Source organism: Pogona vitticeps, chromosome 3 (genome assembly GCF_051106095.1).
Source record: "Pogona vitticeps strain Pit_001003342236 chromosome 3, PviZW2.1, whole genome shotgun sequence".
Lineage (NCBI taxonomy): Eukaryota > Metazoa > Chordata > Lepidosauria > Squamata > Agamidae > Pogona > Pogona vitticeps.
The window spans coordinates 255706015-255728856 of record NC_135785.1 but is presented as its reverse complement, the minus strand read 5'-3'; the positions used below and the strand labels follow the sequence as shown (position 1 = coordinate 255728856).

The window sequence follows — 22842 nt, the reverse complement described above, 5'->3', positions numbered from 1 at the left end:
AATCGTCGCAAAGCGAGTGCGGCGATTGGGGCTGATCCGTATAGCGATTCCCAAAGAGGGATCGCTATACGGATTTTTCGTTAAACGGTGCACTCGTTAAGCGAGGCACCACTGTATTTCTAAGGAAAACATGCATATCATTGCAGGTTGAGGTTATTCTGATTACTTTCGGTACAAGTCCCTGAAATCTTTCAGACCTGTGGGCCACAGATGTTCGCGGCAAATAGAAAGAAGCCAAAGAAAAACAACATCCTGATATGCTTTTCAGGATTGGCCAGGTAGAGACTTCTCAGAAGTGGTTTAAAACCCTGCACTTCCTCTGAGGAAGCCCAAGGCCACCCAGGCTGGCTCTATTGACAGGAGCTGCTTAGTGGGTGAATCGAACACCCAACCTTTGGCTGTACCACCAGACACCCAACTCCCTGAGCCATCCATCCATCCATCCATCAGCACCTTACTAACAAGCATCAACTTGCTGCTGCCACGTACAGTACTTGATTTTCCAGAAGCCAACATAAATGAGGCCACAGGATCCTAGCCGCTGTCAGAAAAAGGAACATCCCTCAATTTTAGGAGCATTTTAAAGGTGTTTCCTAAATAGTCCTCAAGCTAAATGAATACAAAAAGAGGTCATGCTTCTGGTTGGGAGGTTTGCGAGTCTAACCTTGTTGAGATGGGGGTTCCTCGTGACGTCATAGCCCCTCTTTTTGATCCCGGCGCCTTTAGAAGGGGAAGGGTAGGTGTCTCCTGAATGGAAGGCGCGTCGGCTTCGGGGGATCCTGAACCCGGGGCGTGGCCGGGACGTGGTCCCGATCCTCCGAAGAAGGAGACTCCCGCGGATCATCGTCCCCAGCATCCTGGACCGCAGGGCGGGCGGCGCTGCTCACCTGCGCTGTCCTTCGGACAAGATGGGAAAAGAGGGACTTCTATTGAGCCACGCTCGTGGACGATGGGTTATGAGGATGGGGGTGGGTGGGATTTTTGTAGGGTTCCAACCCCCCCAAACCCCCTCGATCCTTGCCCCCCCTCTCCCTACCTCCCCAGGTGTAGCGGGGAAAGGGCGGCTTCCTTGCGTCCCTCGTTCTGGCTTTACCCTCCCACCAGATCAGGATCGCTGGCCGGGACGGTGCCTCCGAGGCGCCCTGGCGAGGAAGCGCGGCGACCCCGGGAAAAACGAAAGCAAGCCCCAGGAAGCAGATCAAGTAACGGCTTCGCCGGCCGGGGACTGGCTGCTGCGGCGGAGACACCGGCGCCTCCGCCTCCTTGCTCCCGCCCTCCCTTGGTCTCGCGCATCGGTGAAGGAACGGCTGATCCGCGGAGGAAGGGTAACGTTTCGGTCGTTCCGGGAGCGTTACGCCTCCGTTTGCCCTGGACTGCTGCCGGGGCTGGGGGAGAACGAGAGACTGGACTTGGGATTTACATCAAGGGGGGCACGACCTTCAAGGGGTTAGCTCCAAAGAGAAACTGGGGCGCAGTGATTGTCAATATTGTCCTTGGGACGTTATCTTTCAACGGGAACTCGCTTCGTTACTCATGGCTCCTTGGGTTTTTTGTCTGTTTGTTTTTGCAAATCACGCCTTTTAAAGTTATGGCTACATTGCATGGCAGAAAGCGTCATTTCGCAGCTACCAACAAGATGTTGTTGTTGTTTAGTTGTTAAGTCCTGTCCGACTCTTCGTGACCCCATGGACCAGAGCACGCCAGGCCCTCCTGTCTTCCACTGCCTCCCGCAGTTGGGTCAGATTCATGTTGGTAGCTTCGTTGACACTGTCCAACCATCTCCTCCTCTGTCGTCCCCTTCTCCTCTTGCCTTCACACTTTCCCAACATCAGGGTCTTTTCCAGGGAGTCTTCTCTTCTCAGGAGATGGCCAAAGTACTGTAGCCTCAGCTTCAGGATCTGTCCTTCCAGTGAGCACTCGGGGTTGAACGAACAAAAAAGAAAGTACTATATGGGGAAATATTCTTGGGTTCCCTCTAGGGGTGAATTCTGATATTGCAATAAAAAAGATTTGTAAAAATATGGAAGATACAAATACTTCCCCTACCACTTAAGATAGGTGAGAGGATGGCTTAAAACATGGGAGGTTCTTGTAAAAAATATCTTTAAAATGCCTAAATGTGGCTTTAAAGGTAATGCTTGAAAAGTAACTATGTGTTACTCAGTAACTAGGTATTGCTTGTGACATTCTAAAAGTAACTAGTTGCAGGGAGCTACATTTCTTGTAACTGTTGCTTCTTGGTTTTGGTTGGCAAAGGCGTTTAAGTGAAATTGCTATGCTGAGCTATGTGTCCAGATTAGTTTGCCATTTTGATTTGCCTATAAAAGTATCTGCATAATATGGATTTCAAAATACTCTAGACACTAAAATATTCAGTTCATGGCCAAAACCACTGAAATGCCTCTCAAGAATTTGGAAATTTTATGGACAATGATTCCCCAAATCTCCATGCCAGTTAGATTGATTGATTGATTGATTGATTGATTGATTGATTGATTGATTGATTGATTGGATTTCTATCCTGCCCATCTAGGCCAAAGGGGAGGGGAAGCAGCTCAGTGGTGAGAAACATATGCTTTGCCTATGGAAAGCCCCATGAACTGCAAGCAGTGCTGGGAATACTCCAGCCTGCAACGTTGGTCGAAAAGTTTCTTGGCAAAAACTGCATTCTATGGTGTTACAAATTATTGGTTCCACTGTAGGTCATGGACGTTAACACAGATCAGTGTGTAAAAACAATGGAAGCATCTGAAATGTAGATGCTAAGAATAAAGACCAAGAAATAATAAAAAACTCAATATGCAAACAGTTAGAAACATAGACTCATAGAACAATGACTTGGAAGTGGTTTATAAGGCCATCGAGTCCAACTCCTTGCTCAGTGTAAGAATCCAAAATCAAAGTATATTTGACAGATAATTTCTAATTTTCTCTTGAATGCCTTCAGTGCTGAAGTGCTCACCACCTCCCAAGGTCATTGGTTCCATCGTTATACTGCTCTAACAGTTAAGAGGTTTTTCCTGATATTCAGCCTAAATCTTGATTCCTATATCTTGAGCCCGTTATTACATGTCCTGCACTCTGGGATGATCGAGAGCAGATCCTGCCCCTCCTCTGTATGACTACCTTTCAAGTATTTGAAAAGTGCTATCATATATCCCCCAGTCTTCTTTTTTTCAAGGCTAAACATATCCAGTTTTTTCGGTCTTTCATCACAGGGCTTGGTTTCCAGTCCCCTGATCATCCTTCTTGCCAACCTCTGGACTTGCTGCAGTTTGTCAGAATCCTTCTTAAAAATCGGTGTCCAGAACTGGACACATCATTCAAGATGAGGCCTAACCAGTACCAAATTTTACTTGAGTTTGGTGTCAGGCTGGCCAGTCTGTATTTCTCAGGTTCTTCCTTTTTGCCCTTTTTGTAGATAGGGACAATTTTAGCCCTCTTCCAAAGATCCTGCACTTTCACCCATCTTCCATGATTTTAAGAAAATAACAGATAGTGGTTCTGAGAGTTCTTCCACCAGTTCCTTCAATATTCTTGGATGCAGTTTATCTGCCCCTGGAACTAATTCAAAATCTTCCTTGACCATTTGTTTATCAATCTCCAGCTGCAATCTTGTCCCTTCTACTTGCACTTCACATTTGCCTGGAGAGTCACAGGCTGGTTTTTTTGGGAAAAAACTGAACAATAGTAGGAATTGAGCACTTCTGCCTTTTCTTTGTCATCTGTTACCCTTTTTTTGTCATCCCTGTTGAATAGCTGAGCTACAATTTCTTTTCTAAGTCTTTTGCCAGGAGAATGTTTTTTTGTTGTTGTTGCTTTTAGGATCACTTGCTAGCTTCAGCTCATTCTCAGCTTTTGCCTTCCTATCACCATTCCTGCAATCTTTGCTACTTGTCTGCATTTTTCCTTTGTGGCTTGGCCTTCCTTTCATGTCCTATATATATCCTGTTCGTTTTCAGGTCCTGCCTAAGGTTTCTGTGAAGCCATTTTGGTGATTTGTGCCGTCCTCTGCCTTTTTTCTTGTTGGAATTGTTTGTAGTTGTGCCTTTATAATTTCTTTTTTAAGAAACTCCAACCTATCTCGGACTCCTTTTCCTCTCCAGATCTCCCGCCATGCGACCATACTTACCATTGTTCTGATTTTATTAAATTTTTGACATATTCTGCAACTCTATCTAGTTTTCGAACTGTTTAGATTCTTTGATTGCTGTATTCTAGTCATGGGAGCTATCTCACCAAGTTTTTGTTATCTCTATCAAGCCATATTTACATTCGTGATGTGTCCTGACGCAGGGTCTCTAACTGTATCCCTTTGATTTGTTCCTCATCAAAGAAACAAGATGTACATGTTTAAAAATACAGTTGCAGTGTGAATGCAGTTTATCGTTCACCACATGGGCTAATTATAATACCACTGGCAAGCACTGAACAGATTTTATTTACATGTTTATTATGTCTGTATCCTGTCTTTCCTCCAGAATGTTTAATATGGTATACATTGTTCTCCCTCTCACCCACTTTACTAGGACAATAACCATATAAGGTAGGCTGGTGCCGAGAGAGAGCAGCAGGCCCAAGGTTGAACTCAGTGGATTTCATGGCCCAGTAAGGATTTGAACTCAGCTCTTACTGGTCCTAATGTAACACTCTATGCACTACACGACGCAGTCTTTCCTGGATATGGAAGTTTACATTAGGCAGGTGGCACTGATCGATAAAGTAGGATTGGCAATGCAACATTTTGGTGTATCTTCACTGTTTCAAGAGAGCTTTCCTATCTAGTCTACAAGATAGATATTTATACAAGTCTGACCAGATCAGGCAAAAACAAAAGAAAAATGAAGAAGATTAAAAATGTGGTGGCACCTTAAAGACTAACTGCTATATTTTAATGTGAGCTTTTGTGGACAAATCCACTTACTCAGACCTAAATAATATCAGGTCTGTTAAAACATAGCAGTTAGTCTTTAAGCTGCCATAACATTTTGTCTTCTTTATTTTTTTTTCTTTTGATTTTGCCTGTTACTGTTTCAATGCCCTGCTCATTCCGACCTCCGATTTTTTTTTCTTGAACCTTGGATCTCTTATTTTTCCAATTCTCCTGAGACAATTCTTTCTATTTTCACGAGCGATGAATGTAATGCCCTGATTGCTGCTGTTGCAGGTTTCCTATCTGCAGTTCTGAAATTGTCCCCTGCTTCTCGCTCCTAATTTGCGAAATCTGTGTAATTTCACTTTTTCCATTTTGCTTGTGTGGTTGTAACTCGTAAATGCCATTAAAGGTTTCAGAACAGATTTTGCCTGTTATGTTAGCATAGACTAACATGGCTACCTCTTCTAAAACTGAGCAGATAAGTTTACTTCTCCAATTTACTTTCCTTTCTTTTCTTTTTAAATACATATCCTGATTTTCCTTCAACTAGCTCAAGGTGACATGCATGACACTCCTCTCCTCATTTTCTCTCACAACAACCTGGCCAAGTAGAACAAGCTGGGAGGAAATGTGATGGAAACCAAGCCACGTGCTGAGAATCTTGGCTTGTTGGAGGACCGCAAGGAGGAAAGGCAGGAACATGACAGGGAGAATTTCCCACAATGTTTTCCCCTGTGGTAATTAAACGAGAAGGGAGGGTCCAGTTGGATTTTCTCCAAGAATGCTTTCAGTTGTCTTGGTTGTCTTGTTGAGCAGGGCAAGGAAATATGTTTTTTTGAGCATGGCCCTGCCCTCCTGGGTCTGCCAAGAGCCATTTTGCATCCATGTGGGCCTCAGATTAAGCCTGTCGTGCTGTCAACTGCCTGCCACACTTCTTTCATTTTTTACACGAGGCCAGAAGGCATAACGATGACGACTTCTGACAACCCAGAACAACAAATTGGCCCAATTAAAACTAATTAGCAGGCTCAGCGAAAAGTACAGATGAGGCCTAACCAAGCGGCAAAATGAGCAGCCAACCTTTCCCCTTACCTCCTTCTGAGGGACAAAAGCCTTTTATATACAAATTATTTTAGACATTACGAATGGAGGAGGAGCCTTCTCGGATTCCCAAAGCTTCTCTGTTCACATTCTGTTCACAAATTGACCAACCAAATGAAGGAGGGAAGCTCCTAAGCAACTTATGACGAGTACGCAACCATCATCTTGGGCACACAGATGTTCCCTCCCAGTGATGCATGGTGACACATTTCCTTTGATCCTGGTGCAGTGCTTGGAAGTAACTAGTTACAAGTAATGTTATGTATAACTAATTATAACTTATGTTTTTGCATGTAACTAATTTCTTTAGGAGACAAAGAGCAATTTATCTGTTATTACAATATTTTTGAACGTGTAGGGGTAAACCTAAGTTATTTAGAAGTAACATGTAAAGCCTTGTTACTTTTAAGTTACTTTTCAAAGACACTTTAGAGCATTTTTAGAGTCATTTTAACTGAAATTTATTTTATCATCCTTTATCATCTTGTATTAAAGCTGGCCGGATAGCTCAGTGGTTTAGATATATGGCTGGGGAGCCAGAGATTGGGAGTTCCTCACTGTGCTTCCCGCAAATAGAGCCAGCCTTTGTGGCCTTGGGCAAGCTGCACAGTGCCAGGATGCCCTCAGAAGAAAGGAATGGTAAAGCACATTTGAGTACGTACTTTCTACCTGGAAAACCCTGAAAGGGGTCACAATAAGTCAGAATTGATTTGATGCCCTATGGTTATTATTTTTATCCTCTCTTAACATCCTTGAGTGGCAAGGGAAATATTATCTAAAGTTGTCTTCTGTCGTTGTCAAAATATTTCCAAAATGCAGTATCAGAAATACTCTCTAGATGGCACCAGAGAGTATTTCCCTGAATGTTCCTACTCTGTTGGTGATGGCAATGTACCATATTAATAATCCCCAACACTAATTACTTAATAGACAAGGGCAACTATAATGACAATCTAGCTGCCAAGAAGTTGTTGGAACCCTAGTGAATTCCTTTTAAAAGGAAAGGGTCTAAGCTTCTTATCAAAGGGAGCACAATATATGCAAAATTCCCCTTCTAGGCAGGTGCTCGTATGTTGTGAATGTCCCTTCCAAGGGATGATGAGCTGCCTCCTCCCTGTCACCATATATTTTAAAAGAGATGGGGGAAAGTTACTTTATTGATTGATTGATTGATTGATTGATTTAATGTATATGCCGCCCACACTACCCAAAGTATGGAGTACAGTTGTCCAAAAACTGCTGGATAACTCAGTGGTTTAGGTAGAATTTGGGAGTTCGATTCCCCACTCTGCCTCCTTGATAGGATCTGGACTCAGTGAGCCACAGGGTCCCTTCCAGCTTTGCAGTTCTATTATTATTATTATTATTATTATTATTATTATTATTATTATTATTATTATTATTATTATTATTATTATTAGTAGTAGTAGTAGTAGTAGTAGTAGTAGTAGTAGTAGTAGTAGTAGTAGTAGTAGTAGTAGTAGTAGGATGATGATGATGATGATGATGATGATGATGATGATGATGATGCAAGTTTTCATACTTTTGCTTTTCAAATTTCAATCCTAACTGTAGGGGCTATCTTAAAAATAACAGCAATAACAGCTATCTATTAGCCACTTGAGAGCTTTCCAGCTGTACATCAGGGTACAAATTTTGTATTTCTGTTCTATAAATCTTTCTCCTCTGCCCCCTTGGCTCAGTGTAAGAAATCTAGAGCTGGGGAATTCTTAGTATATTGTTGTCCAGCCTCTTCCTTAAGACTTCCATGTAGGGATAGGAGGTAAGTGAAGCCAACAGGACAGTTAATCTGCTTCAGGTTTTACTTTGCACTTGACAGTTCCTCTTCAAGATGCAGAATCCTATTGCCAAAATTAGTTCAGGGCCAATAGATGCTTGTAAACTCAGCCGAAAAGCCTCAGCAAGATTGATCACTACTGCCAAAACAGTCACCAGAGTCAATATAGCTGAATGACACATACCCCTCCTCTTCTTCCTTGATTCAATTGTCAAGCTGCCTTTGTCTTTAAGATCTTCATCCTAATATTGAGCTGGAATAGAGTAATAGCACATGCAGCAATGTCGATAGGATGAGTGTGGAGGCAAGAGGAGGATAGGAAGATAACCTTTTCACTACTTGTCCTTTCTTGATCTATGTTTAGTTTGCTACTCTTAGACTCATTCCGCCCTACTTCTTTCTCTAAGCCCACTTTCTCTTTCCCCCTCACTTTGCTAGATTGGGGCCAATTATATAGCTTTTTCATAATGGCTGAGCAGACCTGTGAGTTTCAGGAATTTCCAAAATCATGTTTAAGGCTGTTCCTCTGCATTATCCCACAATGAATTTCCTGAAGCAAGAAAACAATATTTTCTATATTTACTCAACCACGAGCTTCCACAGTAGTTTTTCCTGTTTAATAACCATACATTCGTCACTATCCTGCTGTATTCTTTTCATATAGAACACCGAAATTCTTCCAAAATCTGCCCTTCAGTAACTGGAGACCATTACATGTAGATGAAAATAGCAGCCGGCAGCTGGTAAAAAAGAACTGTCTCTCCCAAAGGCTCTGGAAAGCCAATGCCAATCAGAGTGTGTTGGGGGGGGGGATGATGGACTAGATGAGAAGCAAGGAATGCTTTTCAGCCTTGGCCTGATTCACATCTTGGAAGTGTCTCAAGAGATGGGCATGGTTTAGCAGTCGTGATGCTAAGTGGACTCATATTTAAGATGATGATGGGACAAATGTTCTTCTCATACATTGGGATGTTCTCCCACCAAGTATGACTCAACCCTTTGCCTGTCTGATCAAGAATAAGGCCCAGTACAAGCTTCCTACCTGGAAAACTCAGTTGAATTTTATAATTAATAGCATTTGTGCCATCAAAATGATTCTGACTAATGACGACCCTTTTCAGGGATTTCTAGGCAGAGGGTACTTAGAAATGGTATACCATTCCCTTCTTCCCCTGGGAACACTGGGCAGCTTGCCCAAGGCTACACAGGTTGGATTTTCATCAGGGAGCCACAGTGTAGAATCAAACTTCCAACTTCTATCTCTACAATCAGTTACCTAACTCAATGACTGGTCTAGTCTAGTTGATTTATATAGGTAAAGGTAAAGGTTCCCCTTGACATTTAGTCCAGTCGTGTCCGACTCTAGGGCGTGGTGCTCATCCCCATTTCCAAGCCATAGAGCCAGCATTTGTCCGTAGACAGTTTCCATGGTCACGTGGCTAGCGCAACTAGCCACGGAACGTTGTTACCTTCCCACCGAGGTGGTACCTATTTATCTACTTGCATTTGCATGCTTTCGAACTGCTAGGTTGGCAGGAGCTGGGACAAGTGACGGGAGCTCACTCCGTTGTGTGGATTCGATCTTACGACGGCTGGTCTTCCGACCCTGCAGCTTCTGTGGTTTAACCCACAACGCCACCATGTCCCTCAGTTGATTTATATACTGCTCATTAATTCAAGCAGTCGTTTACAAGATTAAAACTCAAAACCCTCAAACCCCACAATGATAAAGCATACCTTCCAAAACTGTATGGTGATATACAGATAGTAGTTATATCATCAATACAAATATCCCCGTAAAATCTAGAATTAGGAAAAAGAATTGACAACATCCAAGAAATTCAACTAGAGAGGGGCACAAACCAAACCACCAATCAGAAAAATTGGCAAATCCTAGAAGGTGATCCAGTCCACACCAGGTAGGAAGGCAATGGGGCCAGTCATATAACAAGATTGGCATTGTATTCACAAAGATTGACATTATAACTAGCAAGTTTGAAGTTATTTTATGAGTTAATGAGTAGTCCTTTTGGTTTTTTTTTTCAAATTACTTTTTTACAAGGGTATTTCAGAGGGATTCGAAAAGATTTTTTTTCAGTTTTTATCCCGTTCTCTTTTCAATCTTAAATCCACCTCCCAGAGATAATGGAAAGTAACAAGGAGTGCAGCAAGCAACCTAACCAACCATAAGAGGTAGCTTTTGAGGACTGTAATAGTAATGGAAATGAATTACTTTTAAGTAGTATGTTTTCAAGCACTGGTAGAATGTTCTAATGGCATAATGTGCAAGAAAGGTGTCTGGTGGAGAGAAAAGGAGAGGGGAGAGAGCTTTTGGATTCCTAGCCCGACCCTTTTAAATCCCCCAGATGTTGTACTTTTAGGTTACAGCAGCTCTTGAGGGCCAAGAATCCTAAGCCTGAACTCAGCATTTGGCAGAACAGCTGCCTCAGGAAGAGAAAAAGCTGATAAAATTATGAGCAAATTTGCTTTTTTCTGTTTGCTCATTAGGAGGAGCGGAAGGGAGGTTGATGAGGGATTGATTTGTAGTAATTGCTCCCTACGCCCAAATCCAAAACAGCAACAACAGGATTACAGACTCACAGAGCCCACTGCATTATTGACAGGGTAGGGTTGCCAATTGATCAGATAAGACACTGACCTGTCGTGTTCCAGTGCTGTTAACCATGGCCTGATATTCAGGAAACAGGGAAGGAAGGTTTTCATAGCCTGGAGGCCAGCAAATGTTTGTATATCAAGTGGGTATTAAAAGCAAAGGACCCAGAACCCTTAAAAAGAAATGAGCTGGCAACCCTCTGCCTATTTTCTCTGTGCAAAACCTTTGTTTTGTTTTCATTGATAGGGGCACTTAAAGTTGAGCAAAGGGATTTGGGTCCCTTTCAGCCAGCTGACTCCCAGAGTACCCCTGGCTTGCTCGGTGGAAATGAGCCCCTGAACGGATGCCAAAGCAACATGACACAGAGGTCAACTCCCAAGTTCAACAGCCTCCCACAAAACAAACCAAAGCTTAGCCTTGCCGCTGACCTATCCCCGTAAGAACAAACAGGAGAGATTATGCAGGCCCTCTCCGCGGATGAGCAAACTGGCAGTTTGTTGGCACAGCTGGAGAAGTGGCTCCTCTCCATATCCTCTTGGATAATCTTTCTGCACTCAGCCAGATTATCTTTTTCAGATAATTGCTTTCCTTTGATGGCAAACCATCACCCTGAGAACACTTTGCTATTGGACAACCCGTAAATCTCCACGATAAATAAATAAATACCACCTCCCCCCCCCCCGTAGCTAAAGTGAGCTAATGGAAAAGAGGATATAAACAGAAATGTAAAAACAGAATTTAGGAAAGTTATTTTACTTTGGATTGCGGCTACCAGAATGCTCCAGTCAGCTGAGCAAGTAGCCATACTGGCCATGATGGCTGGGGAAATCTGAGAGCTGGGGTCTATTTCTTCAAGAGGTCTGTTTCTTCAAGAGTTCTCCCTGCCCCAAGAAACTCTGATACATTGACTGAAATCCTGTTGACAGGCTTAGTAAGTTTTGCAACTAGAGTAGGCCCCCTGAATCAATGAGGGTTAGGTGAGTCAACGCCTCCAAAAATGCTAACAGGATTTCAGCTTGTGTATAGGAGAGAGGACTGTTGTCAGAAACTCTCTTAGTGGGGTTTGCTCTCAGGAATCTCTTTCCCTACAGTGCCGTGTAAGTCCATTGAAAAAGACAATCATGCTGGGGCAGGTGGAAGGCAGCAGGAAAAGAGGAAGACCAAATACAAGATGGATTGACTCTCTGATGGAAGCCATAGACTTGGTTAGTCAAGAGTTGAGCAGGGCAGTTGAGGACAGGACTTTTTGGAAATTGCTCATTCATAGGGTCTCCATGAGTCAGAGGTGACTTGACAGCATGTAACAACAGCAGCAGTAACAACAGCATTCTGCTGGTATACATTTCAACAGAGAATGGTTCCTACTCAAACTGGACAGAGGTAACAAGTGGGGTACCACAAGGCTCAGTGCTGGGCCCAATGCTCTTCAAGATTTTTATTAATAACTTGTATGAGGGGGAGCAGGGAATACTTACCTAATTTGTAGACGACACATCATCAGGTGGAATAGGTAATACCTAGGAGGACAAGAAAATAATTCAACAATATCTTGATAAGCATGAGCACTGGGCTGAAACCAACAGAATGAAATTGAACAGGGATAAGTGCAAAGTTCTACAGCTAAGGGGAAAAAGCCAAATGTATACTTACAAGATGGGGGATACTTGACTCAGTCATATTGCATGTGAGAAGGATCAAAAGCTGGGGACGTGGTGGTGCTGTGGGCTAAACCGCAGATGTCTGTGCTGCAGTGTCAGAAGACCAGCAGTCGTAAGATCAAATCGATGGAGTGAGCGCCCGTCGCTTTGTCCCAATTCCTCGCCAACCCAGCAGTTTGAAAGCATGTAAATGCGAGTAGATAAATAGGTACCACCTCAGTGGGAAGGTAAAATGGCGTTCCCTAGTCACACTGGCCATGTGACAATGGAAACTGTCTTCGGACAAAACGCTGGCTCTACGGCTTGAAAACGGGATGAGCACCGCCCCCTAGAGTCGGACACGACTGAACTAAAAAATGTCAAGGGGAACCTTTACCTTTACCTTGTAGATCAAAAGCTGAATATGAGCCAACGGCACAATGTGGATGCCAAGAAAAGGGCAAATGCTATTTTAAGATGCATTAACAGAAGTATAGTCTCCAACTTTTGTGAGGTACTAATTTTCCCTCTATTCAGCACGGGTTAGGCCTCATCTTGGTACTGTTTCCAGTTCTGACACTGCATTTTAAGAAAGATGGTGACAGAGGAGAGCAACAAAGCTGGTTAGGGAACTGGAAACCAAGCCCTATGAGGAAAGGCTTAAAAAAACTGGGCATGTTTAGCCTTGAGAAAAAAAGACTGCGGGGAGATATGATAGCACTTTTAAAATGCTTGAAAGGTAGTCATACAGAGGAGGTACAAGATCTGTTCTCAGTCATCGCAGAGTGCAGGGCACATAATAATAGTCTTAAGCTACAGGAAGTCAGATTTTGACTGAATATCAGGAAAAACCTCTTAACTGTTAGAGCAGTATGACAATGGAACCAATTACCTCAGGTGAGTGCTCTAACACTGAAAGTATTCAAGAGAAAATTGGACAACCGTTAGATCTGAATTGATTTCAATTCCTGCCTTGAGCGGGGGGGGGGGGGGGGTTTGCACACGATGGCCTTATAGGTCCCTTCCAACTCCATTATTCTATGATTCTATGAATGAATGGTCACTAGTTAAGAAGTTGGTGTACATGTTTTCATGTGAGTGATATGTGACACCTAATGCAAATTCTGACCTCTTAAGTAGGGGCAGTTCTCTATCAAGATTTATGTCGATGGAATTGTGCTGGCAAGAGTACATCATAGGATACTTGTTAATTGTTTCAATACAGATAGAGACAACCATTACAGAAGAGAAGGAATAAAACAGATCATGGTTGAACCTAAGCAGACCCTTGAAGGAAGTGAAGCGATCTTCTCCAAGTAATCTTCCTTGCCCCTAGTTCAAAAAGACCTAGATGGCTTAGCCCAATCCAACCCTTTTCTCCTCTGGTCTTTATGGTACAGAGTCGTATTGTGGTTTCCTAGATCATTTCCTCCTCCCCACTTTGTATCTCCATGGATGTATGATTCCTTTTTCTTCAACCTGTCATTACAACTGCACATTCCAAAATGTACATAAACACCTTATTTAAAAAATAAAAAAAAGATATTGATAATATAACATGCCCATGGTGACAGTGTGCACACTGGGAAAAGACGCTGCTGTTGGGATGCACATATTGCTAGCAGGGGTCACACCTGATTGTAGCTAACTCACAACAAATACACTTTCTCTGGTTTATTATGTGGTCCCCGACTAGTTACAGTTTTAAAAGTTTTTAAACTTTTTAAAGTTACAATTATTCAGCAAAATGGGTGGTATTATCCCTGATTAAGTTACTGTTGCAATGTGACTAAGTAATATCTTTGTTTAAAGAAGCATTTAGGAGTTGAGATAATAAATGACTTTTTTTGGATAGAGGCTACATTGTTCCAATGTACTTTCCCAATGAGAACTTCCCCAATGTTTGAATACAAATAACCAGTTGTTTGTAACAAATTAATTCCAAGACTTCTACTGGTGCTTGTTCCAAGGCATGTTTACTCAGAAGTAAGCCTTATTAATTTCAGTGGGATTACACCCCACGGAGGTGGTATATAGGTTTGCAAACTCAGTAGTAACTACCATGTATTCACCTTTTATTTTAAAAGTACATTATTGGAGGTCATAAATGTCCTCAGATTTTTTTTCTAATTTCAAAGGAATCTTGAAACCCTGTCCTAAGTATTCAGTTTCTTGAGAAAACTGGAAGACACCAGACGTCTTGTGATCTGAAGAAGATTTGCTCCAGTGGGAAACCCATGACACACAGAGATTAAGGCACGTGTCCAAGGTCACAGATGAAATGAACAACATCCAGATGAGGAATAGTTGGAAACAACTTCTCTCTCCCCTTCTCTTACTTATGTCATTGAACTTCCTCATCCAGTACTGACCTCGTGAATATCTTTGCATGATAAGCCCTTGTCTTGATGTTTGCCAAAGCATCCATCATACAGACAGAAAACATCTGTAAGGATTAAGCAAAATGTTTTGGATAGATTCACAGACCCAGTGCCTGGCTCTGTATTCATATTATATTTAAAAATACATTGAAGAAGACTGTAGGGTAAAGTGTGTTGCCTATATACTGCCCCATAGTGCTTAAAACACTCTCTGGGTGGTTTACAATATAATTATTGTGCCCCCCCTCCAAGTCGGGTACACAGTGTACCGACTTCAGAAGAATGGAAAGCTGAGTCAACCTTGAGCCAGCTACTTGAATCCACTGGGATCAAACACTGGTCATAAGCAGAGTTTTGACTGTGTATTGCACTAGGAGTTTTAGATCGCCTGCTAAATATCCCCTGATAAGGGCCTGGTAGAAATAACAGCATTCTCCAGTCTCAAAACATTGCAACAGTAGCTTACTTCTGAGTAAACATGCCTTGGAACAAGCACCAGTAGAAGCCTTGGAATTAACTAGCTATATGACAGAGATAGCAGGACTGATGCAGAAATGAAATCCTTAGAAGCAGAAATTCCTTAAGTCTTGAAAGACCAGTGATTGTCATGGTAGGCATTTTCTTGTCTTCCTCATTTTTAAAAGAAAACCAAGGTACAGTATATAAAGTTCTGAAAATTCTAAGTCTCTAAACACCACACCATGCAAGTCCCTGAACTAGATGTCGTCATCGTCGTCGTCGTCGTCGTCGTCATCATCATCATCATCATCATCATCATCATCATCAGTGCACGGACCGATGGGAGAGTGCACATTAGCCATATAGTTGCAAGTCTACAGCCTGAAAAGATATAGGCCAAAAATCCAAAGGGCACTTTATGTTTCATATTTTGCTGTTTGTTGAGACTTTACTAATTTGTTTAGACTACATCGGTCTTGACTGTCTTTGTGGGAACAAGTTTGTCTTACTCAGTCAGACCCAATTTTAACTTATCCCTATTTATGACGACACATTAAGATTTTCCAGTCCTACAATTTATCACAGGGCATTCTCAAAGCTACCTTTGAACCTAACAAAACAGTTGTCCATGTTTCTGTTGATTGCTGAATTTTTGAGTCTTAGCAGAGTTCATATTCCTAGCTCTGCTTCGGAGTTAGATGTGCTGTAGGTAGCGGATGGCTGTGTGTATCAAAGCCCTGTTTAATCTCTAGAGATTAAAAGTTCTTTTCAATAAAAGTTCCAGTTCCAATTTATTTTCTTCTTCTTTTTGGTCCTGTGGCCTTCCCTAAGCCACAAATAACACAGCTGCTTTTATTTATAAAAATCTTTAGCATTTTTACTGTCTAATTGTTCATGAGTTGAAATTGTGTTACAGAGCTCCACATGAGCAACAGTGATGATGGCATCATCTGCAAGCAAATAAAGGCTTTCTTTGGGAATCTGGAGGTGCACATGATTTCACTGCATTGTGTACAAGTTGCATGCAACCAAAATTGCCTTTAATCAGTGGTGATTTGGTGCAGTGGATGATGTCATCCCCATTGTGGAAGCAGAGCTGTGCAACAGGATTCCAGTCAGTGGATGGAAAAGAAATGGGAGCACCTGAGGGAATGATAACTGCCATAAATTCCCCTTCCAGCATAGGCTGGGAGATTCTAGCAATTGTAGACTAAAAAAGGTGACACTTCCCACCTGTGGTAATCTCTGTAGTGAAGCTAGATGTTCAGCACTTAATGCCACATTCTTCCAGGGTGTGATCAAGATGCAATTTGCAAGGGAGAAATGGCAGAATGTCTCTTAGCAATTACTGAGAACCCTTTCTACCACACAGGCTGGATCATGGTTGATCAAACTGGGAAAACAGGCAAGCAGAGATACTGGGTTAAAGAGGGAAAGTTCACTAATTCTGTGATGGAGAAAATGTTTGGCATGTAAAAGGTCTCAGATGGAGTCCTCCACTTTCTCCAGGCAGGGCTAGGTAAACTCTAGTCTGAAACACTATTTTATTTATTTATTTATTTATTTATTTATTTATTTATTTATTTATTTATTTATTTATTTATTTATTTATTTATTTATTTATTGGATTTCTATCCCACCCATCTAGACAAAAGGTCTACACTAGAGAGAGGTTGCAAGTCCATGCTGGCAATGTTAGGTTAAATGGTCTAACTTGGTGCAGCCTTTTACATGCAATAATCCATAGGGGACCCAAGATACCTCACAACTGATAAAACTATAAATCAAACAGTTTTGGAATACTATACAAATATTATATTAAAGACAATTTAACCTATATTAAGAATACAGTATAGGAGGGCCTGGCATGTTCTGGTCCATGGGGGTCACGAAAAGTTGGACATGATTTAACAACTAAACAACAACAAGATTACTAACCAAGATTAAAAACCATTTAAAAATCTGTAAATTAAAAATGAGCATTCATGAGACAAGCACTGTGTTAGCAGAAATCTCCATGTATCATGTATCACACTGTATATGTCTTTATATGATAGATGTTTTTACAATGTGTGCAATAAGCTTTGGGCTTTGTGCTGTAAGAATCCCTGTGCATCACGTATTAAACCATATTTGTTTTTCCTCTTCTTCCTGCCAGATTCCTCCGTAATGTTAATTATCTTTGTATGTTTGTGGTTGGTTTCTTCATATTTGATTTGTTGTTGTCATGTGTCTAGAAGCAAAAATGATGAAACTGAGGCTGTTGAGCAATCATGAGAAAGCAAAATTCTCTGGGAAAGACGATAATGCTGGGAAATGTTGAAAGCAACAGGAAGAGAAGACAAGTATGTATGAGATGAACTGACTCCCTAAAGGAACTACAGGCTTCAGTTTGCAAGAAACTAGCAGAGCTGTTAATGCTAAGGCATTTTGGAGAACTTATTTGATGTTGTTGCTTCTGTTTTAGTTATGTCTCATCAAGCCAACTCTGACATATGGCAACCTTATGAATGAGTGATCTCCCAAATGTCCTGTCCTCAACTGCCCTGCTCAGCCCCTGTAAATTCAATCCTGTGGTTTCTTTTAACGAGAGTCCATCTCGTATTTGGCCTTCCTCTTTTCCTACTGCCTTCCATCTTTCCACCATTATTGTCTTTTCAAAAGAATCTTGCCTTTTCAGGATGTCTCCAGAGTCTGACAGCCTCAGCATCAACATTTTTGCCTCCAGAGATAGTTCGGGCTTGTTTTGATAACATAGTCTTTGATAACATACTCATTTTTACATGCACAGCAATATGGATTGAAAGCTTTTTTTTCCCTTGTAGCACAAGTGCTTCCTTTGAAATGGTGGCAAGTGATCTACTTGCTAAATAGACTTGCCTCCCTCTCCTTGATGTGAGCTGCCCACAGCTGGCAAACTGCCATCAAGATTTGTAGAAGTTATATTTTTGAACTACAGCTCCCAGAATCCACCAGTCCAAAGGACCTATGGACTATTGAGACTGTGGGAGTTGTAGTTCAAATAGGTAATGTTCCTAAGCTCTCACTATTCAGCAGTGACCTTTGTGATAGCTACACTCCTGCTGGGCAAAGAGATTAGGCTTGCAAACAGAAGATTAAGATTGAGAACAAGAACATTAAGACTGAACGCCAGGACTGAATATCAGTGCTCCCTCTTTTGAGATAAGAATGGTCCTAGCACACGTGCCTTGTATTTCATTTGAAATTCTTGCCGGAACTTCACATTCAGCAGCATTTTCAGCAGGCTTGTCCAACCTGTGGCCCGAGGGCCGCATGCGGCCCAGGTCGGCTCATAATGAGGCCCAGTGCAATTTTTTATTTTTAAAGAAATTCCAAAGTTTCAAGTTACACTGCCGGCACTTGCGGCCTGAATGCAGCTGGGGTATGTCACAACGGTAGGGGGGGGGAGAAGGAAGGAAGGAGTGGGAGGGGAGGGGAGAGGGGGGCTGTGTGACTGCATTGCACCATCCCCGTCAATAGGTGGATCCCCTCCCGGCCCCATAAAGCCACTGGAGTCGAAGCTGGCAGCCTCTGCTGTCTGAGATCGCAGCTGCCGGTAAGCGCACTTGGAGCGGGGCTGCGGAGGACGGCTAGGGCTGCCCCCCCATGCGGCCCAAACCAAATTTATGTGTGGCCCAAACCAGATTTTCATCTTCTAATGTGGCCCAGGGAAGGTGAAAGGTTGGACACCCCTGATTTACAGGATGCCAAATTAACACACTTTTGTCTCTTCTGATGCCACCTGCTAAGCACGGTCAGAGCTGGTAAGTATGTGAATGGGAGACCCAGGAAATAATCACCTGCTGGTAGAACCCGGAAAGAGAAGTTAAGAAGAGTGGTTGATAAGGATCACAGACGCTACTCAGAAAGGCAGCTTCCTGCTTTCCTAAGTCCTATCATTTTTGCTCAACAGCTTCTTCTACCGGCTGTTTTAGCTACTGTCACCATCTTAGATCTGAACTGGGACTCAGAAGGGGTGGTGCACAGGAAGGGCTGAGCGCTCTCCTCCCGTCTGCTGTCTCTCATTTCCTCCTGCTTTATCCAGGGACGTGGTGGCACTGCGGGTTAAATCGCAGAAGCCTCTGTGCTACAAGGCCAGAAGACCAGCAGTCGTAAGATCGAATCCACACGACGGAGCGACCTCCCGTAGCTTGTGCCAACCTAGCCGTTCGAAAGCATGTAAAAATGCGATAAATACAGTGAGAAGGTCACAGCATTCTGTGTTTAGTTGTGCTGGCCACATGACCACGGAAACTGTCTTCATACAAACGCTGGCTCTATGGCTTGGAAACGGGGATGAGCACTGCGCCATAGAGTCGGACATGACTGGACTAAATGTCAAGAGGAACTGTTACTTTTACTTATACAGCAAAAAAGTTCTGATATTTGGCACTGAATAGCTAGCTACCTCTTTTGATTCGTTAATAAACACAGAACACTAGCACAGGAATTTACAAAGGGCGACTGGAGAGAGAGCGAGAGAGCAGAAGATTCAAAGTTGCCACCATTGAATCTCTAAAGGCCTAAATAGAGATTGAGGCTTTTAGTGTATTATATACACAGTATTTGTAACTCAGCATTCCATAAGATTTTATGAATATAAAATTTTTGTCTCCCTTGGCAGACTCTGACTTCTACTCCACAAGAATCTCTTTGCATTACTGTGACAGGCGAGTTGCTCTGACCTGCTGCTGATCACCCTAGTTAATTATTAGCTTGATAGTCACTTTCAGTCACTTTCCTATGTTAATTAATCATTTTCTCTTTGTCTTTTATCTCTATCACCACCTAGACATAAATTTCACCACCATTGGGATAAATAAAGGGGGCATGTTTTCTTGTGTTTGGAGAGGTGGTTTTTGATCCATGAAAATTCACACTGACATTCATAGAATACTGGAGTTGGAAGGGGCCTGTGAGACCATTGAGTCCAACGCCCTGTTCAGTGCAGGAATCCAAATCAAAGTAGATCTGACAGAGGGTTGTCCAATTTTCTCTTGAATGTCTCCAGTGTTAGAGTGCTCACCATCTCTCCCAAGTTCATTTGTTTCCATTGTTGTACTGCTCTAACAGTAAGAAGTTTTTCCTGATATTCAGCCTAAATCTTGATTCCTGTAACACGAGTGCATTGTTTTATGCCGTGCACTCTGGGATGACTGAGACCAGATTTTGCCCCTCCTCTGTATGACTACCTTTCAAGTATTTGGAAAGTGCTATCCTTTCTCCCCTCAGTCTTCTTATCTCAAGGCTAAACATGTCCGGTTCTTTCAGTCTTTCCTCCTAGGGCTTGGTTTCCAGCCCCCTGACCATCCTTGTTGCTCTCTTCTGAACTTGTTCCAGTTTGTTAGTCTCCTTCTTGAAGTGTGGTGTCCAGAACTGGACACAATACTCAAGGTGAAGCCTAACCAGTGCCAAATAGAGGGGGACTAGTGCCTCATGGGATGTGGAGACTATATTTCTCTCAATGCATCCTAAAAATCACATTTGACTTTTTTGCAGTCAGATGTGCAGTTCTGTGAAATCTTTCAAGTTCCACTATCTTCTGCTTTTTTTTCTTTTCCTTTGCCAACATGCTAAGACAGACTATGTGACTGTAACAATCATTATTAGTGCTGGCTGTCTCTTGCATCCTGCACAATATTGCATGCAAATGAATTTATTTATTTATTTAGTATGAGCTTTTCTAACATGGCAGTCTGTTTGTTTTTGGCCTGTGAAGGGCACGTCTCTCTCTTTGTGGTTTCTAGAGGCCCAGCTCAGTGCAAACTTTCCTTTCCACTTTGTTTCTTGGCATGGGGACAACCTACGATGTCAGAAGTTCAGAGGCAGGGGGTCAAGATAAGAACTTGATAAAGAGAACAAACAAAAGAAAAGTGTGAAGTAGCTTGGAAGGTTAGGCTGAAAAGGTTTCCAAATGATATGATCTCTCCTTGGCTTGGGAGGTTGTTCACTTTTCAAGAGATAAAGGGTAACCTGCTACAGATAACAACTTTCATCAATAACCATGTGCATCAGAGCAATTCTGACTTATGGCAACCCTTTTCATGGATTCTCAGGTAGAGAATACACAGAAGTAGTTTACCATGCTCATTGGAAGGACTGATCCTGAAGTGGAGACTCCAAACCTTTCGCCATCTCATGAGAAGAGAAGACTCCCTAGAAAAGACCCTGATGTTGGGAAAGGGTGAAGGCAAGAGGAGAAGGGAACGACAGAGGATGAGATGGTTGTACAGGGTCATCAAAGTGACCAACATGAATTTAACCCAACTTCGGGAGGCAGTGGAAACAGGAGGGTCTGGCGTGCTCTGGTCCATGGGGTCACGAAGAGTCGGTCATGACTTAATGACTAAACAACAACAACAACAAAGTTTACCATTCCCTTCTTCTGGGGGCTCCCTGGGACTGAGCAGCTTGCCGAAGGCCACACAGGCTGGCTCTTCTCCCAGAAGGCACAGTGGGGAATCAAACTCCTAACCTCTGGCTCTGTAGCCAGATTCTTAAACCACTGAGCTATCCAGTCAACCTACATCACACGTGCCTTCCACCAAATGTTAGCAGAGAAGAAAATATTTAGAAGGTCTGACCTAGGGCAATATCAGACATTGTGAGAAAGATTATTTTGTCATTCTCTTGATTTTTAAAAGGGGAAAAATCTTGAACTCCAGGTTATTTCCATATCAAATTCCAGCCTTCTGTCTATTGTGGAAGAATTGTAAATGTTTGATGACTGAGATAATTTTTTTTAACAGATGGCACTATCATCAAGTACAGCCAAGCAGACATCCCAGGAAGCAGACTTTGAATACCATGGAGGAACAGCAAATTGTAAATTATTTAACATGTGAACATTCTACTTGCATTTTTATTGCCAGGTATGAGGAAACATGTCAGAGAGATTTTTCTGTCTCATGTGCCAAAATAACTTGGCTGTCACTTATTTGGACAGCCGTACAGTTTTTCCATTCAGAAAAACCATAACACAGAAATTGCAGAAACCAAAATTAAGCGTGGGCTGAAGGAAAAAAAAAAACAGGACTGTAAATTGCAGGAAAGCAGCCAAACAGGCCCACTTCGTCCCCTGAGCAGATAGCAGTTCTCTAAGTAAACAGAAAATAAATTCCAATAGATAACTGAAAGTTTAATTTAGAAGTTCAATGGTTTCCAGTGCATTTCAAGCCTAGATTCTGTACGGGAGATGGGGGACTGGTTTGGGGGACTTGATCACAACTGTTTGAAGTTTCTTGGTGTGACTGAATACCATAAACTCAGGGCCAGTGGAAAGACATTTAGCTGCCTGAGACGTATCAAAAGGAACTCCCACCTACCCAGGATAAATTTCATCGTAACCCCAAGACATGGTGGCAAATCAGACCAAAATTGCCACAAGCACGTCTTTACATCTCTGTGAGTAAAAAAAAAAAAAAAAAAAAAAAAAAAAAAAAAAAAAAAAAAAAAAAATACAGCAACTGTAAATAAAATAAGTAAAACAATTAATTCCCTTTCACAACACCCCAAAACTGCTTCTGGAGGCAGGTGGTTCAGTCTGCCTAACGGCAGGGCTGGTCAGAGCTGGGAAAAGTTTTGTTTGGAAAGACTACAGCTCCAAGACTCTGCTAGTAAAAAAAAAATAACTTTTCTGATTCAGCTCTGGGTTGGTGTTGACACTGACAGCTCAGCCTATAGCAAATCATTGTCAACAACAACACCATCATCATCTCTGTAGTGGTTGTTCTGTGAAGTCAGAACCAATGTATAGTGAGTCTAACAGGACTTACAAGGTAATTGAGATATTTAAGGAGTGGTTTTACCAAGTCCATCCCCCCAGTGAGTTTCCATTGCTGAGCAGGGATTCGAACCCTGGTCTCCAGACTCCTAATGTGTCACTCTATCCACTACACCACACTGCAAAAGTCCAGTGTCCATTAAAGTACTACATAAGTCTTACAATAACCATA

The 22842-nt window shown here is 42.3% G+C and overlaps 1 protein-coding gene and 1 long non-coding RNA gene across 3 annotated transcripts in view; one reads left to right on the top strand and one right to left on the bottom strand.

Moving 5' to 3' along the window:
- The window catches only part of ME3 (malic enzyme 3), a 109322-nt gene extending 108147 nt beyond the window's left edge, over nucleotides 1-1175 (bottom strand). Inside the window, exons 1-2 of one of the 2 annotated variants that reach the window (XM_072993548.2) lie at nucleotides 1037-1175; nucleotides 665-897 (exon numbers count right to left, since the gene is read on the bottom strand). In XM_072993548.2, the coding sequence (XP_072849649.2) occupies nucleotides 665-856 (192 nt within the window). In that variant the 5' untranslated portion in view covers nucleotides 857-897; nucleotides 1037-1175. The remainder of the gene's footprint in view (nucleotides 1-664; nucleotides 898-1036) is intronic. The other variant, XM_078390145.1, reaches the window with a different exon arrangement.
- The window catches only part of LOC144588093 (uncharacterized), a 35255-nt gene extending 12908 nt beyond the window's left edge, over nucleotides 1-22347 (top strand). The window contains exon 2 of the long non-coding RNA XR_013543437.1: nucleotides 22297-22347. This is a non-coding gene — a long non-coding RNA (uncharacterized LOC144588093). The remainder of the gene's footprint in view (nucleotides 1-22296) is intronic.
- The last annotated feature ends 495 nt before the right edge of the window (nucleotides 22348-22842 follow it).